We start from the raw sequence: 25,463 nt of genomic DNA on the forward strand, positions 1-25,463 counted from the left end.
TCATGATGGAAGAAGCTATATAATGTGAAATCTCATCCCTGATACAGTTATTTAAGGCTTTAATAGTAGTCCAAGTAATACTGATAACTCCAAGTTGTCTGATCAATACTTTTGACTGTATTCCTGTTAAGATGTAAATGTTTTTTAACTGGTAATTGATTAGTAAAGCATGTTTGAAATAACTAAACTGTAATTGGCATTTAAGTTTTAAATAAGATTTTTTTAGCTACCTTACTGACAGTCTACTCAATTTCCAGCATCACAGGGAGGCAGTATTTCTAATGAGATCCTAAAGGAGGTTTTTTTCTAAGCATAGTCTGTTCAATATCTTTGTTAGTGATATGAAAGAAATCATAAAATTATTGATAGCAAAAATTGCAGGTGATCCAAAAATAGTGGAGTGGTAAATAATGTTGGGTACACACATGAGTTTTATACACTAAACTGGGAATGTGTGGGCTCATTTGAACAACATACTTTTGATACTACCAAATGCTAGATCAGATGCTTTAGAATGAAGAAAATATCTTGTGCTTGTAGGATGCAGGCAGTGGTGGATTTACCATGAAACAAACTGTGCGGTGGCATGGGGCCCCAACAACAGAGGGTCCTGCTGCTGACACTGCTGCTGCTGTCGGAGAGCCTCCTACATTTTGTTTGTGGCTGTCCCTCCCACCCAGCGGGTTGTGGGCTTCTTCAGCCATTCTGGCCAGAAATTCCAGCCACCTCCCCTCTTCCATGGCCGGTGTGCTGCGCTAAGTCCCCCGTGGACGTGCCATGGTGCGGGAGGTGGGGCCCTGTATGCTGCTTGGATCACAGGGCCCCACTAATTGTAAATCCGCCACTGGATGCAGGTCTGCAAAATACAAACTAGTGACTCAAAAAAAGGTTGGAATGAGTTGGGATTCAGTAGGTAATCAGTTGAGCGTAATGTTCTTTTGCTTTTTCTTTTTTTAGACCGCAATGGACCAACTACATATGCACTTCACTCAAGCCATTCACAACACTGTTTTTCAAGTAGTTCTTGGGTATGTGGAACTGTGTGCAGGAAACACAGACACGAAATTTCAGAAGCTACAGTACAAGGACCTCTGCACTGTATGTGGTAACAGTTATTTTAAGTAATATTTGCAATTAAAAAAATAATATCTGTCATTTTGGGATGCATTGCTTACACATGTTTCTTTATAGACACATTCTATATTATTAAAATAAGATGCAGTTGTTATTACCATTTCTTAATAAAATGTCATGAAGTAAATGGCTGAGTCATAACATAGTATTACCTTGGATAAAGTTAATATTTGGTGCTTTTATGTTTAAAAGTGTCATTATGTACTCAAATATAAATTAATATAAAACAGACTTAAATTACAAGAGTTCGTAGGACATAAACACTTCCTGACTGCCATGTCTAGGACTTGATCTTGTATCTATTGAAATCCATGTGAGTGTTGCCTTTAACTTCAGTGGGATCAAGCAGGGCATAAGTTTAATCTCCTGTCCTAAAGGTTGAACTAAGATTCACTAAAGTTAAAGGGATCGAATCAGTTCTAACGTTGATTTATGTGCATAGAGCTCGTAACAGTAAATGAAAATTATAGTTAGAAGCGAAGAAGTTTGTATGTAAACTTATGGGAAAAAAAAACATATTTACTTGATTAAAAGACAAGGTTTTTCCCCATTTAACATATGGGGTGGGGGGAACCTCTCATTTTACAATCAAGTATGAGGCAGCATGAGCCAGGCAGCTGCTGCAGCTCTGGCCCTAGTACCAGGTCAGGGCCAGAGCCCCAGTTGCTCCCTGTGGTCCTCTCCTGCAACCTTGGGCCCCCACTACTCCCTTCCCTCCCACCCCTCCTTACCTTTGCTCTGGTGATGTCCAGCTTTGTTTCCATTGCAGTATGGAGCCCAGCTCAGCCCTGTAGTAGCAGTGCCGGTGCTGCATTGCTGCTATAGGGCCAGACTGGAGTCATGCGTTATGCCCCAGGTTGCAGTAGAGATGGAGCCAACCAGTGCTATAGCAAAGATAGGGGGAGGTGGAGGGGTAGGTGAGATAGGGGAGGATGGGGGAAGGGTGGGGCAAAGCTGCAGGGGGCAGAAGTGGCATGGAGGGGACAGGAGTGGGAAGGGGCCTAAGGCTGTGGGAGGCAAAAGTGGCATATAGGGTGGAAGAAGGCAGGCACAAGGATAATAAGTGGCCCAGGGTGGGGTTTGAGGCAGGGGGCAAGCTGGTGTACTGTCCTAGCTGCAGGTGTACTCAGTCCTAGCTGCTCCCCGTTCCTTTTTCCTTTTAATTAGTTTGCTAATAGAGAAGAATTAGGCTATTTCTCTTTAAATTCTAATTTACCTAAGCCTAATGCAAAGACTCATAGAATCATTGAAAATTTGGGTTGGAAGGGACCTCAGGAGGTCATCTCGTCCAACCGCTTGCTCAAAGCAGGACCAGCCCCAAGCAGATCATCCCAGCCAAGGCTTTGTCTACTCAGATCTTAAAACCCTCCAAGGATGGAGATTGCACAGTTTCTCTGGGTAATCGGTTCCAGTGCTTTACTATTAGAAAATTCTTTCTGATATCTAATGTAAACTTCCTTGCTGGAACTTGAGACCATTGATCCTTGTTCTGTCACCTGCCACCACAGAAACCAGTTAAGCTCCATCCTCTTTGGAACCCCCCTTCAGGTAGCTGAAGGCTGCTGTTAAATCCCCCCTCAGTCTCCTCTTCTCCAGACTAAATAAGCCCAGTTTCCTCAGCTTCTCCTCAGAAGCCATGTGCCCCAGCCCCCTAACTATTTTTATTGCTCTCCGCTTGACTCTCCCCAATTTGTCCACATCCTTTCTTGGGGGGGGGGGCAAAAAGTGGACACAGGATTCCAGATGTGGCCTCATCGGTACTGAACAGAGGGGAAGAATTACTTCCCTTTATCTGCTGGCAGCACTCCTACTAATGCAGCCCAGTATCCTGTTAGGTTTCTTTGCAACAAGAGCACACTGTTGGTTCATATTCAGCTTACTGTCCCTGTAACCGCCCTGTTCTTTTGTGCAGAGCTGCTGCTTAGCCAGTTGATTCCCATCTTGTAGCAGTGCAAGGGATTGTTCTGTCCTGAGTGCAGGACTTTGCACTTGTCTTGGTTGAACCTCATGAGAGTTCTTTTGGTCCAATCCCCCAATTTACCTAGGTCACTCTGAATCCTAGCTCTATGCTCCAGCCTATATACTACTCCCCCCAGCTTGGTGTCATCTGCAGACTTGCTGAGGATGCACTCCATTTCATCTTCCAGATGACTGATGAAGATATTGAACAAAACTGGCCCTAGGACCTATCCCTGTGGCACTCCACTTGATGCTGGCTGCCAAGTAGACATCAAGCCATTGACTAGTACCCTCTGAGCCTGATGATCCAGGCAGTTTTCTGTCTACCTTACAGACCATTTATCCAACCTCTACTTTCTTAGCTTGCTTGTGAGAATGTTATGGAAGACCATATCAAAAGCCTTGCTAATTTCAAGGTATATCACATCCACTGCTCTTTCCACAGCCACAGAGCCACTCATCTCATCACAGAATGCAGTCAGGTTGGTCAGGCTGGATTTGCCATTGGTGAATCAGTGCTGACTGCTTCTAATCATCTTTTTCTCCTCCAAGTGCTTAGAAATGGATTCCTTGAGGACCTGCTCCATGATTTTTCTGGGGACTGAGGTGAGGCTGATTAGTCTGTAGTTCCCTGGATCCTCCTCCTTCCCTTTCTCAAAGATGGACATTATATTTGCCCCTTTGCAGTTATCTCAGACCTCTCCCAATTGCCATGAGTTTTCAAAGACAATTGCCAGCACCTTTGCAATCACATCGCCCATAGCACCATTGGGTGCATCGTGTCCAGCCCTATGGACTTGTATATGTCCAGCTTTTCTAAATAGTCACTAACCTGTTCTTTCACCACTGTTGATTGCTCACCTTCTCCCCAAACCATGCTGCCCAGTGTAGTAGACTGGGAGCTGACCTTGCCTGTGAAGACTGAGGTGAAAAAGGCATTGAGTACTTCAGCCTCTTCTGCATCCTCTGAAACTAGGTTTCCTCCCCCATTTAGTAAAGGACCCACATTTTTCCTGATACTCCTCTTGTTACTGACATACTTGTAGAAACTCTTCTTGTTACCCTTCACGTCTCTTGCTAGCTGCAACTCCAACTGTAAACAACTCTTCATGTCACTGAGTCAGGATGTATTTATCTTGGGATCAAACTATTAGTCCTTTTTCTATTGAAGCTTGGTGGCCATCTTAAAGTAGATATGGCTCATGTTATAGGGATCTGGAAAACTTAAGTTTCTTTTTTTGGCTTTTTGTATCAGTATTGTTATTGTGAGCTATGAATGGTAAAATGTCAATGAGTTTTGCAGTTTTTGGCAACTACAGCAGTAGCGATTGGGGGGGTGATAGGCCAATGAATAAGCAAACATTGTTCACCACATGTAAAGCCCTATTGACACAGATTTATTAGGTCATATTAATGTTTTTGATCAAAATGGATTCTGTTTCCTATAATTTATTACTGCTCAGAGAATTCATTGTTGAAGAGACCCACTAGACTTTATCTACAGGTGAGTATTTGAAATGTTTTTGAAAGATGATAATTGCACTTTTATAGTACTGTTCAGCCCAAATGATTCTGTATTCCAAATGGAAGTGAACTACAGGCAGTTTTAATGCGAAGGTCAATAGCTGTTTTTAAAAGTACATAGAAACATTACATACATGGGTTGAGGACAAATGGAGAATGACTTGGCTAGTTGAAATGGCAAGATAATTTAGTGAGGTTAAGAAAATGAAAAACTTTTACTGCAGTGTTTTGCTCTTACTTTTCACAAGTGACATTAATATCTGAAACGAATGTCTCAATAACGTCTGTGACAAAATACTTTCTAAGGATATAGTGTTGTTTTTCTCATCATGTTAGAAAAGTGACTAGTACAACAACTTGCATTTTTTGAAAGTGTATGAATAATGTTTTTAGGGATGCCTCACATTATAATACTCTTGTGTTGACTTTATATGCAGTCTGATTAGAATAACGATTTAATTAAAAAAAAAAAGTAAAGAATTAATGAATAATGTTATACTTTTTCTAGTTATGTCAATTAATGCTAACATAATTCTCATGAATATTCAATTACTGGCAGACTGTAAGAGAATATGAATGGTTTAAGCAACATGTGCTACTGCAAGGAATATTACTGAAATGAAGGAGAAAAGAAAAGGTGCTCTTCATTTCAGGTTATGATGTTTTCCTTTATAAAAGGGGGAAAAAGAAAGGTATAAGTAACATAGCAGCATTTTACTAAATCTCTCTTGTTTAATATTAACAACTACACATTTTTTTCAAATGATTATCCATTATTTCTTCACGTTTCTTTTGAACATTAGGATGCTCAGAATTAAAAAGCCACAAGTCCATTGATCTGCTGATAATCAAAACAAAGTTTTGAAATTAAAGTGGTTGCTAATTTTTTTGCCCTCTTAATAGGTCTGGGTTTGTGTTATAATTATGATGGAAGTTGCCGATTCTGCTATTTTTGGGTTTCAAGTAGAACAGCCAAGGCTTTGACATCTTTATTTTCACGTGTGGGTGTCAGGCAATAGCTTGCACTTCGTATGTTCAAAGCCTTGTATAAACACTTGAATAAACTTCCTTGTGAATTAAAAGATAGACTTTAAGCAGTATGTTGGGATAATAAAGGAACCAGTATAGCGACAACTGAGTAAGCTTTGCAGAGTATTTTAGATTTTCTTTTGAAGCTAGTTTTCATAATGTGTTTGTATTGTAACCTGACCTTGTGCAAAGCTACTTGTTTGTAATAAATGAAGTTGATATGAACTACATATACTGCAGCTTCATTTGGAGTAATAATTTTTTAGATTAACTCTATTTCAAAACTAACAATAAAATAACAGCAGTCTGAAAAAACATCCAGGTCCTGGTTTCAATCTTTGTTTCTACAAGGTAAGAAAAGATACTGTGCTTTTGGATAGCAAATGAACCAGTGAAGAGTTTATCTTGCATATAGCGCTTTGTGCTTGCATTTTTTTCCCTTACAAAGTAGCAGACAGAATGTCAGGTTATGTCTACAGTTGGTTTCTTGCTGGGTAAAGTCATCTGAAAAAGAGGGGTTTTATAATTGAATTTTTAGAATCTTTTTTGTGAGGTAGATAGTTTCTTCACATCTTACCCGATGAATGTTAGTCTTTAGAAGCCAACATATTTACTTTTTAAATTATAAAATTTATACAGTATCTAGTATAACCATGCACCAACCAGCTTGGCAAGAAATAATTGATTTATAGCTGTTCCTGTAGATTACAACTGAGAGAGCTGCTGTGCTGAGTCTGTCTTGAGGGGGTTACGCTCTAAGGAAGCAACACAGACACATTGTGAGGGAGGTAATGTGCAGAGAGACTTGAAGTGATTGCTGGGTGACCCTAGTAAACCAAAGTGATCTCAGCACCACAACATTTAGGTCTTCTTGCAACGTCTGTCCTGAACCTGGCACAACAGACTATGCTGCCTTTACCTTTTCTGACTTTCCATAAATACATACAAAATGAATTGTTGGCCATAGTCCAGTTTCTGAAAATCAGTATTCCATATAGCAAAACCACTATCTCAGCTAGTCTACCCACATGCTTGGGACAGCGGCAGTTTGAGCTGGAGTGGAGCAGCCCTGGGATGGCAGCAGGCTTGAGGTATCATAGTATCAGTCCCAGGCTCTGAGTCATAGTGTTGGGCAATGGACAGGCTGGCTGGGGCATGAGGGTGCAGAACCTGCAGAGCTGTGTGGCTAGGCAGCAGGCAGCCCTTGCCGTTGCCCTTTAGCACCTTCATGTCTCAGCCAGCCCCTGTCACTATCTACACATGCATTTCATCACACTTAATTACTCTGCTGTAAGGTAGTACTGGGACAGTACTATCTTATGGCACGGTTAGTTAATTTACTGCACATGTGTAGACTGTGACACTTCCCTGCGGAGCTAATAATTGGTCACCTGACAAAGTTCACGTGTATCCTCAGTAGAGATGAAAGCACTGGATGGGCTCCACAGGAAGATGCATGTCACTCCAAACTGGGGTTAACTGGGTACATTTTAATAGTCAGCTGAGCAAATACAGTATGAATAGCACCAAAGTGAAATGTGCTGTAGATCTCATGTAGTTTTCAAAGTAAAAACTCAGACATGAGTCACCTCAACCACATGGCCGAGTAACTAGAGTGGCAGAGTAGCTACTTATTTTGCCTGTACAGGACATTGAGCAGAACTGCTAGTGTTCTCATGAGACTAATTTTTTTTTATTTTCTTTAGCATATTACATCTGACAGCTACATTCCATGTCTTGCTGATCTCTGCAAAGCACTTTGGGAAGTTATGCTTAGCTATTATCGAACCATGCAATGGCATGAGACACATGATCGAGATGGAGGACCTGCTTTATCTTCAGGTAAGAGTTTACTTTTGAATTAAAATCTCTTGTTGCTTTTTTATAATCTGAAAATAAGATTTAAATGCCCAAGTTATTAGTTTGTCTCCTGACGCATGTTACACCATACATAGTAACAGTGCTACACATGCAGCTGACTTATGGTGCCATAAAGTCCTAAACCAGCCACAAAGATTTTCCACAATATATGGAATTGGGACAGGGGTTGACATCAGTCCCAATGCTAAAAATGGGCTGTCAAGCAAGTGGGTTGCAAGGTTGCAGGGAGGAAGCTGATGGGCTCTGCCACCAAATACTTAATAACCCCTGCTTCTAGCAGTCATTTCAGTCTTGCCCTGCCCAACTGCATACAGTTTCTAAAGGCTCCAATGCACTAGGACCCCAGGATTGAGAAGACGTTCCCTGATCTCAGAGTCCCTGCACACAAAGAGTTTTAAAAACTGGGTGTGCATCCTGGGGTTCAGTGGGTTTGCAGGTGCTAGGCGGGAGCAGTGGATCAACTTGCCCTGTCCTGCACTTGTCAACCTGTGTCCTGGGCTTCCTGATGGTAGTGGTGTGCTTGGGATCCAATTTCTGATCTCACCAGTTGCACATGTGGTGTGGCAGGTGGTACAATGGTTAGGATCAAGGATTAGATCCCATTGTGCTATTAAGTAAGCATCTGCTTATCCCCCTCTGTCAAGTTTCTTTTGTGGTTCTGACCACCAGAATACTATAAGCATTGCCATTTGGTTTTCTTAGTTTAAATATGTTGTCACATTGTTTAGATGGGTGGTAATGATTAATGTGCACGCACTAAATGTTGAATTAGACTGTAAATATTCAGAAGCTTTACTAAATTAATCTTTAATTTATCCTGAATTTAACTTTCATAGTCTTTTCCTTTAACCGTGTCCAAGTTTGGACTTGGATTCATATTTCATCTATACTGTCCTGTGCCTGGTCTAGGAAAAAAGATCTTGCCAATATCTTGGTGTCTTAAGTTATTTTTTAAAAAAATCCTATTTTTATCGTTATAAAATTATACAAAGCTTGAATAAAGGAATAGAACTGAAAATGTACATTGCAGCAATTGCCCCATAGTTAAGTATCAGTAACTTACTCAATAGTACGTTTTCCATGATAAAAAGCCAAAATTAAATGCCAATATATAGATACAGATATATATTGGCATTTAATTTGGGCTTTTTGTCATGGAAAATCAGAGCTCCCCCTTCCTCTTCACTCACCAGGATGCAGGGTTCCCCCCCTCCTAACCGCCACTGCTTTGTGGTGCTGAGCAGCCCTGATATGCCTGTGCCCTGCCCCTGCTGGTGACCCTCACCCCGACCTGCAGTCCCCTGCCTCGTCTAGCACCGCCAGAGGAGTCCCCCAGCTGCCAGGACTACAGGATCCAGAGGCTGCATCCTGCCTGCTTTATGATCCATGGGTGCCAGCTGCAGCCAACCAGCAGTGCCTGAGCCTGGGTGCTGCGGCGGCAGAGCCCAGCTTCCCTCTGCCCCCGCCACCCTCCGGGTGACATGGCTGAGAAGAACCCAGTGGACCCCTTGGTGGGGCGGGGCTGAGGGAGAATGTGGGCTGCCCACTGCAGGACTTGGGGCTCCCTGCCTTGCTGCCTTCCCCCTGGGGACCTCTGTGGGCCAGTAGGTGGGACCCAGCACAGGAAGGCAAATTGGGGGTGGGGAGACTCGGTGCTGCTCAGAGCCCTGTGCCAGCCACTCTAACATAGTAAGATGCCCCCTGCCTGCTCGGTAGCAGCAGGGATGGCAGTGGTGGCATGGAGTCATGCCCCTTTGCTGCTGCCAGGTGGGCAGGTGGCACCTCACCTTGACAGCAGGCTGGTGCGGGGGCTCCCAGTGGTGGTGGCAGTGGCAGCAGCACTGAGTCTCCCTGCCTTGCTCTGTCCTCCCACGCCAGATCCCACCTGCTTGCCAGCAGAGGCAGTCCGGCTGCAGCCCCTTCAGACACTGCAGGATCCTGGGCTGCAGCCCCTTGTCCCACTGTAGATGAACAAATCTGGAGGGGCATGTGCCCCTCTTCCCCCCCACTCCCCCCGTTACATCATCTCTGGCTCTCAACCCCATCCCAGGATTGTGCGCAGCGATGGGGAGCCAACCCCCCCTGCCAGCCCTCCGGACGAGCTTGCCCCGCCTCTGTTTTGTCCCACAACTGAGCCTTGCAACTGTGTATTCCTGCCCAGGGCAGTGCCACCAACTTTGCACCACACCCCCCTCACTGTGGCCACTGCCAACTCAATTGGCCTGCCTTGTTTATACCCGCCACCACACATTGCCCTATGCACCCCTCCTCCATAGACTTATCTGTAGGCAGCTAAGGGAGCTGCTCTCCACCACTGCCTGACTGTATTGCTAGCCACCTGCACGTGTGTGCATGCGCATGTGCTTGTGGCATCTTCTGTGTCCTAGTCCCCCCAACCCCAAAGCAGCACCTTGCAGCTGGAACTCTGTCAGCCTGCAACAGGAAATCTGTGGTTTCTTGCTTGTTTCTCCTTTAAAGGAGAAAATCTGCATTTTTCCATAGCAAACGGAAGACCCGGATCCCTGCTCAAAACTCATGTGGTCCATGATAGATTGTCAGTTTAGTCTTATGTGGTTCTATTTTTGTACTGTTCTAATTCCCACCTTATGGGTTCAGTGCCTGGAATTTTGTTTGTCTGGCTCTTTCCTTTTATACACAACATGCTGTGCATAATTTAAATTAATTAGTGTGACTAAAGACAGATCCTGGTATCCAGAATGCTTGGATTTGACAATAGGCATAAGGTGAAATCCTAACCTCAGCAGTATTACCTGGAGTCCTGATAGCATGCTGGAGAAGCAGGAGCCCAACTTGGGCAGCATGGAGGCCTGGCCAGTAGCCAAAGTTTTGCTTTAGGGGGGCAGGCTTCCATTTGTGCTGGCGTGCACTTTTTTTTGGCATGCTTTGTGCTTCTTTTTTCTCTGGCATTTTTTTGGAAATCCTAGTAGCAGATTTTGCCACTGAGCTGCAAATTTGCAGCATGGTGTGTTTTTTAACGTTCACTGTATGCAGTCGTGTGGTGCCACAAACTGCATGCTCCTGCTGTTTTGGACACAGCCTTAATCTATACTTTCTTAGAACAGTAGAAATGAGTTCCTTTCATGGGTAGTAGAATTCTGACCAAGCTTGTGCAATTATTTTTTCTTGTCTGATAAAAGCCTGTTTGTGTAAAACATGCAGAAATATATTCATCTTCCAGCCTAAATTGTGAGGAAAGAATAAAAATGGGAAGGAGGATCTGGAAAAAAATATCACTCTATACTTTAAAAGCAGTGGTGGATTTCAAATATATTTTTAAGTCAGATTTAAAAATGTTAAGTATTGGAATAAATGTCATTTCAATTACTGAGATTTTTTTTTTTTTAGGTCTACATACATTACATAAAGGGCCCTCTGACAAAATTAAATATTTGTACTTCAACTTCAGTTTTAGGTAGGAAGACAGTTACTTTAGGCTTAAGGCTAATTCTATTAAAAGTATTTCAAATAAAGTCATCTTTAATATTAATACATTAAAATTCAGGTGCATCTCTTATGTGGGAAGACTATTAATCCACTTTTGTGTTGTGTTTGCACATTCTCTATTTCCCTTTAAATATTAAAAGAAGTTTCTTCAAGATATTTATTCTGTTATGTTTTATAGAGAGAGCTTCTTGTTATAATTTTACTATCTTCTTTATACCTTTATGTTTGTTTGAATATTGCAAAATAAGCCTTTTATGTAATTCTGTTGTAATAAACCATTTTTTATATTCCTGATGCCATTGGAATAATAGACAATTCCCATTTGCATGGTTGTTTTCAGTTTTTTAAAGCTTTAAAACAAGTAGCGTTTTAAATTCATATTGCAAAAAAAATTTTAAAGGTACCATTAGCCTAGATAAAGTGGTATTATATTAAATCCAAATGACTCATTTGGATTTAATATAATACTAAGGTCTTTGTAATATTTTTATAGAACTAGCAATTCTCCAGATCTTGTTTTAGTTGGTAGAGACTTTGAGATGTATTCTATCTATACTGTAAATTTGTAGCATAATAAATGAAGCAATGAATCATGTTAAAAAGAAGAATGATTGTTTTTAAAACAATGAAGTACATAGAAAAGGAATTGTAAAAAATCTAATTTAATATTGTCTGAGAGAAAGTAAGCATATCCACAGTGCCTATATTTTAAATCTCATGGCCATTTTCCAGAAATTATTGATGCTGCATATGAATATTGATTCCTTAGTGGATGTCTTGAATGACATGATACATTCTAAAGCTAAAGACTGCAGAGTAGGAGGACACAGCAGGGGGAGTTGCAGGATAGTTTAGAAACCTTTGCTAAAATTCAACTAAACAGTTAATGAAATGCAAAAGAGCAAAGAATTTAAATAAGGCTTCCCAGTACTTCATGCATATCTGGCTCTTTTTCTTTCTTTTTTTTTTAACATAAAGCAATCCTTAGGTTCTTCCCTGGTTCTGCCTGGTACTCATCAATGCTTAGGCACTACTTCAGATATGTCAAGTGCTTCTTCATCGTTGTATCCAAATCCAAGAATAAGAATGATAATTTGTGGAAGCAGTGCACTTAGAAGTCATTTAAATACATTAATAAAAAGAAATAACATGAACTATGCAGTCACTAGTGTAGTGTGTCTAAAAGAGCTCTTACCTATGCTTTGTCATAATTAATTATTGTACTTCATCATAATTAGGAGTCTGCCCAACTTGCAGATGGACAGCTGATTTCGCAGGCAGATCACAGGATTGGCTGCCATTTTTGAGGGCATATTGTGGTGAGAGGTGCACTGATACATTGGTAGTTATCGGATTGGCACTGATATAAAGAAAACTGAGTGTATCAGAAATTGGTCTGATGTGACCGATAATGTGGCTGATAAATGGCCCATGCAGGTGTGCAGCTACAGCGCAGCACGTAGGCAGTGAGGAGCCACAGCATGGCAGCTTGAACAGCAGCGTGCAGCTGGTAAGTCTGTTGTGCTGGAAGGGCAGGGGAGAGGCGTGGGGGGTGCAGATCGAGGCCCCCGTGGTGAGGGAGCAAATGGGGCTGGGGCAGAGGCTGAGGAAGGCGCTGCCCTGCCAGGGCAGGGCATAGGCCGAAGCCACGACTCGTTTGCAGGCATGGGGTGGTGACTCCCACTGCTGTGCGCACCCCATGAGATCATGATGGGGGTGTGTGCCCCTGGATCTCTGTGGGCTGGGGCTGGTGCTGTGTCGCACTCTTCCTGGTGGGGGTTGGGCCAGGCTGTGCTCGGGGTGGGCAGTGGTGGCATTGGGAGGGAGGGTTGGAGGGGCTACAGTGAATCTTGGGGTGGCTGCAGTCCCCCACCTGTAGCTGCCCTCCCAGCGCTGTTGGCACCCACCCCAAGCAGAGCCTGGTTCAGCACCCGCTGGGAAGAGCCCGGTGCAGCCCCAGTCCGAGCCCACAGAGGCAGCCCACCCTGCCCTGCATAGATCTGGGGGCACACCCCAGCCCATGCCCTCCCAGGGTGCATGCTCCATCCTGCGCCCCACCCCAGCAGGACAGCGCCTAACCCAGCCCCACTCCATCCCTCCCTCCCTCACTGCAGGGGCCTTGATTTGCCCCCACCACTCCCCTTCCCACCCCCCACCTTCAACCACAGCAGACTTACCAGCTGCACACAGCTCTCCATGCTGCCAGGCTGCATGTCGGATATCGGATTGGTATTGGCTGATATGCCTTCTTAAAAATTGGCTATCAGTATCAGCTCCAAAAATCTCTGTCAGTGCATCCCTAATTGTGGTGGGGCTCCCCCACACCTCTTGAGTGGCTGAGGGGCCCCAGTGGCTTCTCCTCCCCTTTTTCCCCCCTGGTACTGATTGGCTGAGAGGGCTGTCCATTGTACAGCCCCACCCCTCACCAGTGATTGGCTGAGAGCACTGTCCATCTTGTGGTCCTACCTCTTGCTGGTGATTGGTGGAGGGGGCGGGGCCACACAACAGGCAGCCCTCTCAGCCAATCAGTGGCGGGGCCAGGGGGCAGCAGCCATCTTGGCAGTCCTTTGTTCCAGCAGTCTCCTACCTGCCCCTTTTTCTCCTGGTGAGCTGCAGTGGCCAGAAGGACTTCTGGGTCCCACTGGGGAGCCAGCATTTTATTTTGAATAAGTTTGCGCCCCCCCACCATCCTCTCCCCCCACGCGGATTTTGTAGAGATTGTGGATTTTGTGAAATCAGGCAATTTCAATTTGAGTAGATTCCTAATTGTAATTCATGTGTGTCCTTATGTCTGTATGAGTGTTTTAATTCCTATAAGGAATAAAAATTATCGTTATCATTATTATTTATATCCCACCCTATTCGAGAAGGCTCAGAGTTGCATACTGTGTCTGCATATCTTTAAAATATAAATTATTATTTTGTGGCAGAGGAATGAAGAATGTCTCATTTATGCCTGTCATTTTCCTACTTTTAAATTTACAAAATAAAAAGAAAGAAAATATTACATATATTTTTGCACTTTTGCACAAACAAGTTCTTTAAAAATTTTGAGCTTGTTTTGGTTTTCAGTGCAGTTTGTTGTTGGGCCCCTTGTGGCCCATTTTCTCACCTTAATACTTCACTGGGTATATTTTTATACAACTGTAATTGAAAGTATCAATTTTGGAAATGCTGCAGGTTTCTCCATTAATACAGATGAGCTGAAGATTAATTTTTATAGTTGTAGAGAAGCGCTGAGGTCCATAAAGCAGTGTGACTGGCTTTCTTCCCCCCTGCCCCCAGGAGGAACTTGGAACTGAAAATAACCCCTGCATGGGTGTCTGATTACTGTCTGGAATTTTACTGCAATCATATGTTTAGAGTGGTCCTTTTATAAGAATAATTCTGTTGGGCTGAATAGGATTGCTTATTGGTGAAAACTGTGTGCGAGTGCAGATTGCAAAAAGGCAGGGTAGGTATTCATCTTTATAGAGTAACTAAATAAGATTTATTATTATTATTATTATTATTATTATTTTATCTTGTATTACTATTATTCTTAGTAACATAATAATATCAGATAATAACTAAGATAAGAACAACATAGAGAGCATGAGCTTTCGTGAACCCAGGATCACTTCATCAAATGCTGTGAAAGGATGTGCAGAAAGTTTATTTTATTTGCTCATGCTTTCTTTACATCTGTTTTATAGCATCTGATGAAGTAAACATGGGTTCACAAAAGCTGCTTCTTCCTATATATATCTTATTTAGTTAGTCTATAAAGGTGCATATCTACCCTGCCTTCTGATTGACTTCAGACTAACTTGGGTAACTACCTCTCCCTGTAGATAGGAAGGTCAGGGCAAGTCATCCCCAGAATAAGCACCACCTGCTGCAAACCCAGAGCAGCCCCTTGGTTCTAGCTGGGCTGAGTGAGGCCATCAGGGCAGCCAATCCCTGAAGCCACAGGCAACAGGCCCCACCCACTCCAAGCCTTAAAAGCCAGGCCCAACCTGCAGTCTGTTTATCTGGACAAAGGTATAAGTTGTTCCTGACTGTCTGCGTCCTTCCATGTTGATCTTCTAATTTTGACTCCTGGCTCTGACTCGAGCTTCTAATTCCTGTAGGACCCTTGATATGCCCTGATTCCAGTTCCCTGCTTGTGATTCTGATTTGACCTCAGCTCTGTCATTGGCTTCTGATCCCGGTTAAGCCCCGTCTTACCTTGTCTCTGGCGTTGTCTTCTGACCCCAGCTTGTCCTGAGCTCCTGAATCCAGTTTTGGCACCAGACTCCTCTGGACCCCCTCCCACTCCCTGGGGATGCTTACCTGGACTGCACTTGTGCCTCAGGTGTCTTACCACTAGGCAGTATTGCCTACATCCTGGTTTCCTACAGTCAAGTCCCAAGGCAAGCAAATACATTGTTGATTCACTGGGTTTGTCTTTAGAGAAGTGATTTTTAGGACCAACTAAAAAAAATTACAGTTGTAATTACATTTACAATTATGGGATTAACTAATGAAGACAGATCATTACCTCAAAATACAAACGTGTTTTAAAATGGGATATTTACATCATGTTAAAATTTAAGTAAATGAAAAATAAAGGTATTCAATTTAATTTATTTAATGCTAATAAAACTGAACAGCGACAAGTCAATAACATTTGACACTGGTAATTATGAACTTGAATCTTGAGTGATCACATTTGAATTTAAGAATTTGAATTTAAGAGGAGACATGGTAGCGTTCTTCAGGTATCTGAAGGGTTACCATAAAGAAAAGAGAAAACATCTTTTTTCTCTTGCTGCAGAGAGTAGGATGTGGACCAATGACTTGCAGTTGCAGTTAAGTAGGGTTAGATTGGATATTGGGAAAAACTTCTTCACTGTTAGAACAGTGAGGCAGTGAAATAGATTCCCTGGGGAGGCTGTGGAGTCTCCATCATTGGAAACATTCAACCAAAGGCTGGTCGAACATTGGTCAGGGATGATCTAGGATTAGCTATGCCTATGCTGTGGGTATTTTCCAGGCTTCTGGGTTTTGCTGTTTGCCACGTGGGACCAGAAAGTAATTTTTTACCACTCCTGTTGATACACGTTAGGGATTTTTTTTTCTCCTCACTTTCCTTAGAATCATTGAGTGTTGGGTGTAGCTAAGGCTGGGGATTTTGATTGGGTGTGCCAATGCCCCTGCTGAGAGTTAAACTGGAGGTTTCTGGCTAGAGGGGGTCAGACTGATTGTCATATTTAACCCCATATTGAGACTGTGTGGTGTTTTTTTTGTCTTCCTCTATGGCCCTTCCTTGGATCTCTCCAGTGTGCTTTAACAACCCTCTCAGCAGCAGGACATTGGTCCCCATTGTTCCCCTACCTTTCCTGTGACAGGTTAAGGTATTGTGCCTTGTGGCTGTGTTGGGCTTGTCTGTAGTTTTGTTAATAGGTTAGACAGTGGATTTCTATACAGTGTTTGGGAAAGGAATGATTCTGGTTCCTGCATGGGGAGGTTTCTTTCACGCTTCCTTTTCTATGTTTCTATAGATCTATTGATACAAAAGGTATAACAAAAATATAGTAAGAATTCAAGAGTTGAAAAGACAATTTAAATTCATCCATAAATTTGGTTGTAATGGGGGGAAAAAGTCTGGGCTTATGATCAACTGTTGTATAAAATGTTTTAAGGCATTGTTAGAAATATTAAAAGTGAACTTTTTGATATTTAAAGTTCCTGATTTCATGAGTATAAAATTGATGGTGAGTTGAGATAATAGCTTTAATAGCCATAATGTATTGGAATGCAAAAAATGAAACACTTTGAATATGTGTATTTAATTCTGTATCACTTGATGCTTTAAAAAGTTAAATACTATATTGTATAAATTCCCACATGGTTTCTGTGTAAGGTCATCTTGTTGTTCAGAGGTGGGGAAAGCTTCAAAGAATGAAAATGGTTCTGTTCATTCCTGCAACAAACAAACCCTTTCTGTTCCCTTGATGGAGATAAATCTTTTAGAAGTTGAAAAAGTTTGGGAAAAGGGAGACCGTATACACCCAAATCAGAAGCTTAGATAAACAGAACTCTGGATTCCCAGGACTTTTACTTTCACTTGAGGTCACACGCTCCTTCTGCCATCTACTCCACAGTCTATAAAAACAAAAGGAAAAAATGCATTTTGGGGTACACAACAAAACCATCTTAAATTCATATTGCTGCAATGCCAAATAGCTGCTTAATGCTGGATAAAAAGATTGAAAGTAGTACCCATCCAGCCTGAACAGCCAAACTTCACCTCCAGTGGCGACGCATAGAGGATGCACGGGGGTACACGTGCACCCCCCTGAGAGCGCTGGTGCCCCCCCTGACAGCCACATTCCCAGGCAGGGGAGCAGGCAAGAGTGCTGGTGCCCGCCCTGAGAGCACCAGCTGGGGAGTGCTCCAGGAGAAGCGCTCCCCCCGTGGCCGATCCTGCCGACCCGAAAGTGCCAGTGGTGCGCCTGGAAGTGCCAGCGTTGCTGTAGTGTTGATGGGCCCAAACCGTGATGCCACAGCTACATCGCCATAGCAATGTGCTCCCTCACTATAGCTCATTGCTAAAGTGATGTAGTGGCTAAAAATAACCGTGCATCACCTGCATGGGGCAGTACAGGCTGTTACTGCGCCGTAATTTAGTACTTCCAAAAGGAAGTACTAAATGATGACATGTCTTCTGTGTAGCAGATATTTACTCCACATTAACCTACTTTTCTAGCCTATTTTGAATAGAGAATGAATAATGTTTAAGTTGAAGCCAAATGTTTGGACCCAAGCATATAGCAAAATCAGACGTGGTAACCTATGATTAAGGCTTGTCCTGGCTTTGCAGAACTATTCGATAAGAGAGTGTGATGAAAGTGAATATCTATCTATATTATCTGAATATTTAGTGAAAGTGATGCATCCTGTTGATGCATAGTTAGCAGGCTGGGTTATGTTTTCTGTTTGGCTGAATCTTGCATGATAAATCACTTGGTCTCTAGCAAGTATGTCTGTCAGTCAGAATTGCTGCCTTTGTGAGAACCTGATCAAATTCATGGTATAGGTGTTACATTTCAGTTATGTATAAACATACAGTCAATGAATAAGGGGATTGTATTATTATATTTTGAGGTGGAAAGGTGCAGGGTAAGTGGGTAAATTGTGGAATTACGCTTGAGCATTTCTGTTACAAGCACAAGTAATCACATTGATTTAAGCGGAAAGATCTGAACCCAGTTCTTGATATTCCAAAACAGAATGCAGGAGCCCTGCCATAGCCTGTAATTAATTTATACTGAATTTATAACTATGAGGGAAGGATTAACCTCATTACACTGAATTAAAGCTTTTTCAGTCCTGTGTACTGTTTCAGCTATAAATGCTCCTGTTGTCTTAATCTTGTAAGCAACCTAAGTTTGAACTTGTTGACATCAAGATGTATGAAGTGGCTTTCAGTTTGAAAGAATTTAACTGCCACAAGTGTTCCTCTGTCACCCTGTTACTAGTACTAGGTTATTTTCCATTGTCAGTTGTGGAGTGACTTAACGATATTCCTCAGGAACTGAAAATCTTATATTTTGCAGTGTCATTTTTTTAATGTATTTATATTAAGCCCTCAATGCTATTCAAGATGCAGATAATTTTTGCGTTGAGTAGCTTGCACTGGGGGGGCAAAAAGGTTCAGAAAACAAATTGATAATAGTGGGCTGCAGATTGTGCTCCTACTAGATACCTAAAACTGGGATAGTGAGGCAGATCATTTACACGTGTTATTATTTGTGAGTCTAAAGCAGGGGCGGGCAAATTACGGCCCGAGGGCCAGGTCCAGCCCGCCAGGCCGTTCTATCCAGCCCATGGGGCCCCTAAAAAGTTTAGAAAAAGAACATTTATCTATTCCTGACTGCCTGTCAAGGATGAAAGGAGTCAGTGGCAGCAGGACTTGGGAGGAGCTGACGGCAGGACCCAGTAACAGCAAGGCCTGCCTGAGCTCACCCCACCTCCAGCCCCCAGCTGGTAGCTTCTGCCTAGCAGAGGCTTTCGGCCTGGGACCCTGGGGCTGTTCCTCATCTCTGTCTGCCCAAGAGGGTAACTCCAGATAAGAACGGGCTGAGGCGGGGAGGATCGCTGGCAAAGCAGGAGCCAGAACCATGTGGTGCCAGAGCTGCAGGTGGGGAGTGGTCAGTGGGTGGGGGAGTGGTGGCAGCGGGCAGGGAAGGAAGGGAAGTGGCAGGGAAAATGAGGCAGGAGCAGGAGGGGGAAAGTGGCAGGGGGCGGGACTGCGGGGCACTGGGGGTCAGGGCTGCCGGCAGCAGGATCCAGCTGGGAACTGCAGGGCTGGGCTGGCTCCTGCTGCATTCTGCAGTCTTGGCGTTGCAGCCAAAAACAGCGAGCTACTGGGAGGTGCCCAGCTGGGCCGGCCAGCTCTGTGCCGTGCTGCACCATGCCACTTCATTCCTGGTTGTGACACCAGGACCACAGAACGCAGCAGGAGCCAGCCCAGCTCTCACAGTTCCCAGCTGGCTTCTGCTGCTGCCTCTACCACTGCATGCCTGCAGCTCCTGCACTGGCACTGGGGCTGCACTGGAGCTGGTTGCCTTCCCTGCTCCATGCTGCACAGGTGCCTGGGCTCCGTCAGAAGTGGAGAGAGCCCAGCCCCCTGCTTCCCCGTGGAGTCCAGCACAAGGTTTCCCCAGTCCGAGTGTGAAAGCTGCAGGCGTGCCATGCTGAGCCCCTGCGACAGAGATGGCTGGGAGGGCTGAGCTTCTCACCTCCTGTGCCCTGCTGGCCAGAGCCGTGCCCTGCTGGGTGCCAGTGCCTGCACCAGGCATGAACTCCCTGAGCCCCCTCCACCTGCTGCTGCTGCTGGCAGCAGGGACTGTGCACCATGTTGGGGAGTATGTGTGAGGATCTCTAGACCCCCCCCCTCCATTACACCCCACAAACCTCATACATCCACACCGTACCCCCACAACCCCCACTGTCATATAAACACACCCCAGCATACCTTCTGCTTCCCTGCACACTACCACACCCCCTCACAGCCCCACCACATCCTCCATGCACAATATACAAGAGTGAGACTTTATTTTTGAATTATTATGCAATCTCTTCTATATACAGTACAAAAACAAATCGCAACAAATATTTTTTGTAATTAAAATATGTTTTAGTAGGTGTTTGACTTTTAGTGTATGATCTGGGTTTTTTTTTCTTGGTCTAAGATGGCAACCCCCCTTCCTAAAAGGAGCATTTCTGGGTAGTCTAATAAAAAATACATGATTTTGCCTATGTTAAAGTTTGAAAAGCTCTGGCATTTCATGTTTTGGAGTAAGGACTTTGACATTTAGTAGAAGATATTGCTAACTTCATCAACATACCTTTGCTGTGCCTGTGAAAATCTCCCTGAATGATAAGTCTATGAAAAGTTGCAGCTTGCATATGCTCATTAGTAAAGCATTAGTAGAGCATCTAAAAATGTTAGATTCCATCCACATTGAGCATGCCCTAGCCTGGGATGGAGTTAGATTTTCTCTGCAGGTGTAGCTCTGGGCTGCTGTGAAGCGTGCTGGGGTCAGTCACCTGAATTGAGTGGATGAACCTGGGTTCCAAAAGTCTGTCTCCCCTGGGTTCTCAGTTTTCCCACGAGGTGATGCTCAAGCACCATAAACATGGAAGCTGCAATTGCAGAAGGGATGAGCTAGAACTGTGCATGGAGGGTGGAAATATTGAAGTGCAGAGCTGGGAAACAGGGAGGAAAAACAGGTGGAGGACTGGGACCCACTGGGGTGGATAGGAGAAGAGATTGAGATTGTACCTGAGCTCAGATGACGAGCTGCCAGAAACTGTGTAGTAAAGACTGGCATTGGGAACTAGTGGGTTGTATGTGCCACTTGTTTAAGATGGAACCTCCTTGGTAGCCAGTCTCAGACTGTGAAACACATTCTTAAAAGAATTAAGCACCATCATGCATTGATCTGCATCCAAGTGTAAGACATGCTACTTCTAGTTTCTTTTGCTAGTGTAAGCACATATTACAGAGTACATATTACAGTTAAAATATAGAAATAAAAAGCAGAATTTTTCCCTAGGGAGAGGAAAGAACCACCTGACAGATAATAGTCATGATGCTTTAATACACTTTTAGGAAAGTTCTCAGTTAATGTAGTAATAACAGCTCTACAAGAAACTGAATGAAAAAGAAGGATTTTGAAGGAGAAAATGATGGGGTCTTGATGCCATAGAGTTACAAGACTGTTTCATATATGCAGATAACCTGAAAGAACAAACGGAGGGAAGAGTGTGAGAGAATACCCAGGAGAACTAATATTAGTCACATTTTGTTCATAAAATAAATGTTGCAGGGTCTTTATCCAGACATACAGGCAGATTCTACTGGTGAATGTAATTAATAACCTTTTTTTTATAACCTTTCAAAACCTAGTTGTTTTGATATACAAACTTAGAATTTATGGACTGTTTCCTTGTAGAGAATATGTAACATCTAGTATGGGCAAATTTTATCCTTTTTTTGCATGTGAAACCTAAACATCTGTTACTTCTTCATTTTAATTTGATTTTCTTGGAATGGGATATTCTGCTTTCCTAGTCCAATGCAATATTTAGTTTTAAATGACTTACCATGATATTTGTATACACTTTGAACTTCTGAAAGGAAAGGAATAACCTCTTCAGTTGCCGAACAAAAGGTTTGCCTGGCAAATGTCTAATGTGATCATGTGTAACTTTGAAACAGTAGCAATATTTTAAGACTATTAAAGATACCTGTAATATCTTCCAATTTCAGTTTCAGATGGCAGCAATGCAATTGGAGCTGAGGAGGCCAATTTTGACCGCAGTTATGTAAAAAAGAAATTAGAACATGGACTTTCAAGAATATGGCAGGTTTGTTTTGAGTTGTCTATGCATTTTTTTTCACAAACAAAAGGCAGAATTATTATAGGATGTCTTTTATTAAAAAATCATGCTACCTTTCTATTGTCTCTGGTTATAAGGTGAGAAGAATAAATGGTTTCCATAATCCAGAAGCTTCTTAGCCTCTGTGTTTACAGTGTCAATAGAGGTAGTGATTTTTGTGATGGAGACTGTTATGTAGTAACTGGCAGGCCAAGCCCAGCTAGTTTCTTTTGTGCCTTACAAAGAGGGAAAGTCTCTCCATGATCAAATCCCACATAAATGGCCTTTGTCAGTTTGTTTTAAACAACCCAAAAACGAGAACATTCCAAATGGACTCAATCCCACGATAGGCTTCAATAGAACACTTTCAAGTATTCATCCAATACAGTCATGAGGACTTATATCAGTGGTTGAGACTTTCTGCTAGCAGTGCTGAAATCCAGTTGCGTGAATTAAGAAGAGTATGTGTATTTTAAGAGCGCTGACGCTTTTAGAACATGCTTTGTGCACAGAAGTGTCAGTATACAATTTTGGAGGCTCATCTGTTGAACAGATGATAGAATTTTTCCATCGCTCCCTACCGTCACATTGAAGGTATACCTTAAACATGTGCAACTTATGTCAAGAGTAATGATCTTCAGAGTTTCACTTTAAAAGTTCGATTTATTTATTTATTTTTCTTATTTCAAGTATCCTGGCTTTTTGTGCTCCAAACCAGTACAGTTCATTTCCAGCTCTGTCCTTTGTAATTTCATTTAGAAAAGGAAATACTGAAGTGCAGGGCCATTGGAAGCACTTCTCTGGCATTTACAGTAGAGCAAGAATCAGAGAGGAGGAGAAATCTTCTATGCCTGCCAGTTGCCATGATGTTCCCAGCCTAAAGTAGTTTGGATAAAGGTCCCAAATCTTGTGTTAGAACTTCGAAGCTTCTGTGGCTCATAATATCAACAATAAATCAAAGACATTCTTTATAACCACTGGGCATGACAATCTTGGATTGACCTTACATTGCTGGAAGTAACCAAAAGCATTTTTTGACTAGTGAATTAATCAGAGGTGAAGCAAAAGTCTGCAAGAAACCATATGTGCTAAAGAAAATAGTTTACAAACCATACATCTTTAGAGGAATCTTTGCTCATCCTTGAATCTTTGTTCAAAAAAGTCAGACACCTGAACAAATAAACCAAAAAGACCTAATGAACCATGTGCTCAACCTTTTGCCATTCATTTTTAATACTGGAGTAGTTATAGTTTAAAAACTCATATTGGACATATGTGAGAGGCAAGAATTCTTGTGGGTGATGTCTTTTTATTGGAGTATCATGGCAGCAACATCATTTCAACACTACCAAAACACTGAACATACACATTTAACAGAGGTTCATTATTAACTTTGAAATATTTGTGTCTTTTATAGGATGTTCAGCTGAAAGTGAAGACATATCTGCTAGGAACAGACCTGTCTAACTTCAAATATGATGATTTCATTTTTGTACTAGATATTATCAGCAGGTATATTAAAGAGATTATGCCAGTTGTATTTTGATTCAGTGACAAATTTGTGCTACAATTATGGAGTGTGATCATTTAAGAGTAGGACTTAGATCCTGGTGCTAATTTCCATCCATCCATCCATGCACTGCTTTGGTGGAAAGTGGGAGAGGTATTTCAAGGCAGCCAGAAATTGAGGAAGCCCGTGAATGGTTTAAGCTTGATTTCCCCCCCCCCCCCCCCCCGGCTGCTGGCCAGGCTCCATGCTACTGAACATGCACCCTTGCTGCACCAGGACACCAGGTAATACTGCCGAGATCAGCACAGGTGCTGGCCCCAGCCTCCCCTACTCCTACCTGGGACGGTTTGCTGCATGCTGAAGCAAATGTGCAGGGTCTTGTGATGTGGCACAAATCTGTGCTGCTGTTATTTGTGCCTCTGCAAGTGCACATCTCTACATGTGGGGATTTGCCCTAAAGGCCACTGTCCTGCTTTAGAATTTCTGTATTGCCTCCTTACGTTTCTGGTACCTCTAAATGTCTGCTGAGGGACTTCCCAAATCAAAGATGAGCCAAAAAGTGTGAAGTTCTCATGCTGTTTTCCATCATAGGATTGTCTCCTGGCAGTGAGAATAGCATGGAAAGATAAGATTTATGACATGGTCCTAGTGCTGTCATTCTGCTGTAGCATACCAAGCAGACATTTGCATTTCTTGCAGCTGTTTGTCCCATGTATATGTTTTATTTAACATTTTGATAGGCAATGGAGAAGGAAAGTGAACCTGGGCCACTTAAAGCCTTCTGCACAGTGGGTAGTGATAACTCTTCTTTTCTTTTTTGGGGGGGGGGTAAACATGTTTCTAGGTGAGATGGCAAATTCCAGCTGAAACCACAGCTTTTGCATATTAGTAATTGTTAAAAATATTTATGTGGCTAAGCATTGCTAAAATTCTTCCATTATTATAGGCTGATGCAAGTTGGAGAAGAATTTTGTGGAAGTAAGTCAGAAGTTTTGCAAGAATCTATTAGAAAACAAAGTGTTAACTACTTCAAAAATTATCACAGGTAAGACTGCTAAATGTTGGGTAGGTAAAAGTTTTTGTGGTTTTGAAGTATGTTTTCAGAGGCAATGGGTGGCCTGGCTCTGTTGAGGTTGACAGCTTGGTTACATTTCCATCTCGTGAAGTGTATTTCATTTTCAATAGTGGGAAGGTGGAAGAGGTGTATTCTTTGCATGTTATTGCAGAGAACACCTCACTCATGCTACATTCATGGAAGATGCTTCTAAGGGCAAGCTGCATAGATGTAGAGAACTTAAGTCTTGGAGTTTCAATACCTCCTTAAACAGCCTCTGAAGCTACCCTGAAGACTTCTCCTTATCTTGTCTTTTGAAGTTGCTGATCTCTTAAAGTTGAACTTATTTGCAAAGATAGTAATTGATTTTATTTATTGAATGCTTTATTTATACCGTTGAATAATAAGAGGTGGCTTTGGGCGCTGCAGACTATTTCTTTAAAATGTATAGTTATTCAATTACTTAAACCAAGACCTTCAGAATTTTGTGTTTACACTTCAGGCACCAATTCCCAGCCTTCTCTCCATTGGCAATTTCTACTTACGTTTTATTCAAGTCCACCTTGGACCCACTGCATGCAGATGTCACCTAATTTTTATGGCAGTACATACTGGCAGCTTCAACACTTACTGGCCTTTTCTTTCAAAGTGAATCTTCCTTGATTTCCCCAATAAAAAGGTGTCAACCCTCCAGACCTCTTTTATTCCAGTGCTTTGGTGCTTTTCTTCTCTCTATGCTTTAGGAAACAGGAAGATATGGGCTGAAAACAGATTCAAAATGCCATAGGAAGAAGTCAAGGAAGCCAGGGCTTTTGTAAACAATTAGACTCAATCTTCCTTTTCCTTCACTTGGGCCCAGTGTTAAAGCAACCCCCATCCAGTCTGACTCTTTACCTGCAGTTTTCTTTGAGTAGAATTACAGGAGAACAGATATTTCAATAGAAATGTTTTTTGCTTACTCTTGCTTTAGACAACCATGGACTATTTCCTGCT

The 25,463-nt window shown here is 42.6% G+C and overlaps 1 protein-coding gene across 1 annotated transcript in view; it reads left to right on the forward strand.

The window, feature by feature from the left end:
- VPS50 (VPS50, EARP/GARPII complex subunit) overlaps nt 1-25,463 on the forward strand; it is a 155,193-nt gene that overhangs the window by 53,986 nt on the left and 75,744 nt on the right. The window contains exons 12-16 of the mRNA XM_006025893.3: nt 958-1,098; nt 7,353-7,488; nt 21,797-21,894; nt 23,324-23,418; nt 24,363-24,461. Coding sequence (XP_006025955.1) covers nt 958-1,098; nt 7,353-7,488; nt 21,797-21,894; nt 23,324-23,418; nt 24,363-24,461 — 569 coding nt within the window. The remainder of the gene's footprint in view (nt 1-957; nt 1,099-7,352; nt 7,489-21,796; nt 21,895-23,323; nt 23,419-24,362; nt 24,462-25,463) is intronic.

Source organism: Alligator sinensis, unplaced genomic scaffold, assembly GCF_000455745.1.
Source record: "Alligator sinensis unplaced genomic scaffold, ASM45574v1 scaffold436_1, whole genome shotgun sequence".
NCBI lineage: Eukaryota > Metazoa > Chordata > Crocodylia > Alligatoridae > Alligator > Alligator sinensis.